At 30.4% G+C, this 6,000-nt stretch overlaps 1 protein-coding gene across 2 annotated transcripts in view; it reads left to right on the top strand.

Moving 5' to 3' along the window:
* The window catches only part of LOC125044510 (semaphorin-1A-like), a 324,983-nt gene that overhangs the window by 307,377 nt on the left and 11,606 nt on the right, over window positions 1-6,000 (top strand). The window contains exons 10-15 of one of the 2 annotated variants that reach the window (XM_047641200.1): window positions 317-462; window positions 1,071-1,159; window positions 1,546-1,774; window positions 2,100-2,323; window positions 2,902-3,109; window positions 4,990-5,112. In XM_047641200.1, the coding sequence (XP_047497156.1) occupies window positions 317-462; window positions 1,071-1,159; window positions 1,546-1,774; window positions 2,100-2,323; window positions 2,902-3,109; window positions 4,990-5,110 (1,017 nt within the window). In that variant the 3' untranslated portion in view covers window positions 5,111-5,112. The remainder of the gene's footprint in view (window positions 1-316; window positions 463-1,070; window positions 1,160-1,545; window positions 1,775-2,099; window positions 2,324-2,901; window positions 3,110-4,989; window positions 5,113-6,000) is intronic. The other variant, XM_047641199.1, reaches the window with a different exon arrangement.

The following is a 6,000-nucleotide window of genomic DNA, read 5'->3' as shown; positions in this document are numbered from 1 at the left end:
GTATGATTACCATCATCACTTTTCAGAATAAAGTTGCTACTTATAGTTTTACTATCTACAAAAAATCAGAATTTTTATGTATAATCATTTGCCATATCTTTGAAGAAACATAACTGTTAGAGCTATGGGAAGATACCATAGAATTACATTTAGATTTTTTTTGTAGAAGGATTTAAAACATTGGTGTTATCATATAAGTATATGTAGCACTGGTATTTATAATGACTAAAATGCATTTAGTTTATAACAGTAACATGGACTTAGAGATTATTATTATGCATATCTTTTACTAAATTGTTTTGTGAACTATTAACAGGTACCTGAACCAAGACCTGGACAGTGTGTGAAGGACTCGAGCACTCTGCCTGACGTCACACTGAACTTCATCAAGTCACATTCACTCATGGACGAAGCTGTGCCTGCATTCTTTGGCCAGCCTATACTCATTAGCACCAGTTTTCAGTGAGTGTTTTTTCTTTTTCTCTTTTTCGTTTTGGTTTTTAAAATGTAAATCATTCTTATTCAGTTAAAAAATATACAGAAAATGTCCTAAAAAGTAGCAGTTTTTTTTTGAGTGAATAAGTGAGCTAGTAATAGACTTAGTGAGTGAGTGAGTGAGTGAATGAATGGTGTTTAGGTAAGTGAGTGACTGTGTAGGTGAGTGAGTGAGTGAGTGAGTGCATGCACAGGTTAATGAGTGAATGTGTAAGTTAGTGTGTAAGTGAGTCAGTGAGTGTGTAGGTGAAGGAGTGAGTCAGTGAGTGGATAGGTAAAGGAGTGCATGAGAGAGTCTATGAGAGAGTTAGATATATAGATATATAGATATATAGATATATAGATATATAGATATATAGATATATAGATATATAGATATAGATATAGATATAGATATAGATATAGATAAATAGAGAGAGAGAGAGAGAGAGAGAGAGAGAGAGAGAGAGAGAGAGAGAGAGAGAGAGAGAGAGAGAGAGAGAGAGAGAGAGAGAGAGAGAGAGAGAGAGAGAGAGTGAGTGTAATTACATTATACTGCATGGAGCAAAATTTAAATTTTTTTTATATTTTTTCAGCTACAGTGGTCGCTTCACATCCATAGCAGTCGATCAGCAAGTTAAAACTCCTGATAACAAATTTTATGATGTACTTTTTATTGGCACTGGTAAGTAGAAATTGTATTAGCTGTGAATTAGTATTTTTTTCTTATGACTGTCACTTCTGTCTTGTTTGCTATTTATTTATTTATTATTTGATGGAAATTATATTATATTTTCCTATTCATATTTCCTTCATTCTCTTACATTAACACAAATAAAAGCACATCTTGGTATTTTAAATAACACACAGGAATATTACATATGTATAGCATTATTACTGTCTTCTTTGTAATATTTCATAACTGCTACTTTATATATTACTATACATCCTAATAAGACTTTCTCACCTTTAGATGGCAGAATGATGAAATTAAGCCCCAACTTTATGATTATTTGTTAGCTAGAATTTACTCATTTTCTGCACATGTTAACACAATCCACTCCATTGCAGATGATGGCAAAGTGATCAAGGCCATCAACACAAAGTCTGCAGACTCATACCAGGATGTTGAACCCTTCATCATAGAAGATATCACTGTCTTCCCCTCAAACATGGCTGTCACTTCTCTCCAGATCATCAAACCAAAAGGAAAGCAACCTCGGCTACTTGTCAGTTCACGATCAAGGATACACTCCATTCTTTTGAGCCGATGTCAGACCAATAAGATCACTGAATGCAGGTATGCAATTTTACATATGTCACATGAGTTAGTCTTTACCAGCTCTGTTGCGGTATGTTATGGTGGCTGGGAAAAATAAGCTAAAAATAAGTTAAACTATAAGATCAACTTTTCCAAATTGCAAGCACAAGACTGGAGAATATAAGAGTGTTTTGTTGATTGAAATAGAAAGGCTTCTTTTCATTTAGTCATGCATATTTCAGATATTGATAACAGAGTTGCAGTGATACTAAATCTTACTTTATATTTTGTTATCATCTCATTTTATTCTTCGGGCATAATCTATCTGACAAAATCTCAATCCATTTTCTGTAATGCCTTCCAGTGAGTGTGTAGCCTTGCAAGACCCCTATTGTGCTTGGGACAAGAACAAGAACAAATGTCGCCTTTACACATCTGGCAAGGAAATGATCCAGAATGTGAGTGAAGGTGTGCACAGTGACTGTGGCAATACCGAGAAAAAGGTTAAGCCGCCTGCGCACTCTGCGTCTATCAATCGGGAGTCTTCAGGCACACTTCCCCCCATTCACAACCAGCCTGATGTTGGTGGTATGTTTGAGATTCTAAGTTTCTGGTTTTTAGATTTTGAGTTCTTTGGGATTTACATATTTTTCATTTGGATGGAACAGTTCAATGTAGTTCTTTTTTTCCAGTTGGGTATTATTGAAAGGGCTTTCCTTTTTTTCCAAGAAAATCTATGTAGACTGACAAATATTTAGATATTGAGAATCATTTGTGACATATTGCAATGTTGTTAAATTTTACTTTTGTTATCAGCTAGGAAGCATGTCTGTGCATTCTGATGAACATCAAGTTATTTGCTTTCACTGTTAGACCGGACAAGAACTTAAAAGAAAGATTTTTTCATGCTTATATAAGCGATGAAAGAAAACTCCATTTTCATATTATATAAGAACAGTTAAGCCACGTGGATTTATCAGAATTTTTATGAGTTCCTTTCATTATACTTTATTAGGATTTTTGTCCAGTGTAATTATATATAATTAAAAAAATTCAGCTTTGCATTTATATGTTCTTGGCCTTTGATCACTTTTTATTTCCTCCTTTTCCTCTATCATTAGCATACAAAGGTTCAGGTATCCTTAAACTTTCTCCCCCCCAATCAGACCATGATATAACGAGGACCCAGACCGTACCACAGCAGTTCACGGCGGAGACCCTGGCCATCGCTGTTGCCTCGGCCACCATCGGAGCTCTCATTCTGGGCTTCATCACTGGTTTCTTCTGTGGCAAGAAGTGCAACAAAGATGAGGACAACCAGCTCTACGCAGACACTGACTATGAGTATTTTGATCAGAGACAAAATCCCAATCCGTGAGTGATGCTCCTGATTCATTTGTTTTTGTTTTCTTTTGTTGTTGTTTTTTTGTTTTTAAGGATTTTTTTTTTAATATTTCAAAGTCTTTGATTTCATTTAGTTCCCATAGGATGATAGATTACTTGACTCATTATAATTATTATTATTATTATTATTAATATTATTATTATTATTATTATTACTACTACTATTGTTATTATTATTATTATTATTATTATTATTTTATTGGTATTGTTATGATGATGATTATTATAGTCATTGTTATTAATATTATTATTATTATTATTATTATTTTGTATTATTATTATTATTGTTATTATTATTATTATTATTATTATTATTATTATTATTATTATTATTATTATTATTATTATTATTATTATTACCATTATCATTACCATTATCATTATCGTTATTATTTATTAATATACAATAATGATGATGATAATGATTATGATATTGATGATAAAGATGATGATGATGATGATGATGATGATGAGGATGACAATAACAATAATTGTGATATTGATGATGATACTGATAATTACTATAATAATAATAATTATTATTATTATTATTATTATTATTATTATCATTATTATTAATATTATTATTATTATTATTATTATTATTATTATTATTATTATTATTATTATTATTATTATTATTATTATTATTATCATCTTTTATTATTTCTATTATGATTATTATTATGATTATTGTTTTAATAATAATAACTATTATTGTTGTTATTGTTATTATTATTTTTTTCTAATATTATTGATATTTATTAATAGATGATGATGATAATATGATAATGATAATCATGATAACAATAATAATAATAATAATAATAATAATAATAATAATGATAATAATGATAATAGTAGTAGTAATAGTAATGTTAATAGTGATAATAGTATTTATGATAATGATAATTGTAATGATTATTATTATTGTTATTTTCATTATTATTATTACTATTACTATTACTATTATTGTTATTGTTATTATTATTATTATTATTGTCATTATCATTATTAATGTTATTATTATTGTTATCAATTATTATTATTATTATTATTATTATTATTATTATTATTATTATTATTATTATTATTATTATTAATTTTATCATTATTATTATTATTATTTCCATCTTTACTAGTGTTATGTTATGTTATCATTGTTGTTGACATTCATAATCTTTGTTTTACTATATTTTGTTAAGTTTGGTGTAAAGATCTTCATCTTTGAGAAACTTTTAGCTGTTTCTTTTTATTAGTTAGTTTTTTATGCATATCTATATGAATTTGAGTACCTGAGATTTTTATATTGGTTTTTATTACCATTATTATGATTTTGTTTTTTATCATATATTCGTTTGATAATTGAATTTCTTTTAGTGGTGATCACAGATTTATGATATAAATGATTGCCTTTTCTTTTTCTTTTTTTCTTAGGTATTAAGGTTCCCTTTATAATATGTTTTTTGACAGTCATCCTTTAATGATTTAGAAATTACATCTATTATTGTCAGAGTGGAATACAGTGCAAGGCTGTGTGAGGAGAGTAAAGAGTGAAATTTCCTTTGTGTTTTTATTAGAGCAGGAAGTAAGTGATTGTCTTTCATTAAGCTTGCTGCTTCTTTTTCAGAAGTAGATTCATTTTGTCATGTTTTTTAAGAAGTACTCCTTTTTTTTGGAAAATAGTTTAATGGGAAAGAACTAAGTGACTTCATTACAGTTCTTGCTATACATATGAATGTATGCAATGAATGGAGAAAAATAGAAAAAAAAAATCTTCAAGCCTTATGGTTTCCACTTGCTAGTAATATAAATATTTTGACCACTTTTACCTTAAAATTGGGAAGCAGTCATGGTCAGGCAGTGGAGATTGGCGCTATGGCACTTCGCAACCCTTGCTCATCTCAGTACTCGGCTCCCTCACGCCCTCAAGCGCCTCCTCACTTCCACTCTCCTCCCTACAAGATTTAGAGGTACTACTGCTTCAAAAAATAACCCACAAAAGAGACTGTCACTGTGCCACCGAGGCTAGAAACACTGTTGCCATGTCACCTACTAGTCAAAATTCTCTTTCTTTTTTTTTTTTCTCTTTTTTTTTTTTTTTTTGGTTTTTAAAATTATTATTTACTTTGTCCCTCCATCCCCCCAACCACCACCAACAATCCCTCAATTCGCTGAACTTGTTTCTGAGCCACGTTGGCATGAACATACCAAAAAAAAAAGCCCAACATTGCACCCTCACCAGTAGAAGTGAGACACGTAATAAAGGTGTTTGGTGCCCCTTAGCAGGTGTTCCTCTGGTGGAGAGTGGCACTAACACTGAATATGCATTTGTTCTCAGATGCTTAAGGGCTTAAACTGAGCCCTCTACTCAGTGAGACAGTGAAAGAGAACCACTTTACATGAGTGCTTGGGATAGCTGCACCCCCATGGAAACTAAGAGATCTCGGTAATTGCTAGGGTGTGTCTGAAATTATGGGGATTTTTGCTACTTGTTCCATACATAATAATGCAGTTAATTAATGACTCATTTGCTTAATGCATACAAGTGGAAATCATGCGAACCTCTTCTTTTTTATTCGCTCTCTTCTTCATTCGTTTGGGACATAGAATGAAATGTGCGTTTGTCTTGTGTACTGTATGTTATACTGTATATATATATATTGCTGCTATTTCTTTTTGGAGGTGTATAATTGTTAAACTGTGAAAATTCTGCCAGTGACATATTATAAAAAATGTTTTTGGTGATATAGGCACTTCAGAATTTTAATGGTGTATGTAAAAATATGATTTAATATATTACTATTTATTTTAATAATCTATGTAGCCAGATTAAGAAATATGTATGGTTCTTAGCACTA

This window comes from Penaeus chinensis, chromosome 35 (genome assembly GCF_019202785.1).
Source record: "Penaeus chinensis breed Huanghai No. 1 chromosome 35, ASM1920278v2, whole genome shotgun sequence".
Classification (NCBI taxonomy): domain Eukaryota; kingdom Metazoa; phylum Arthropoda; class Malacostraca; order Decapoda; family Penaeidae; genus Penaeus; species Penaeus chinensis.
The sequence above is the reverse complement of the archived record's forward strand: the minus strand, read 5'-3'. Positions and strand labels throughout refer to the sequence as shown.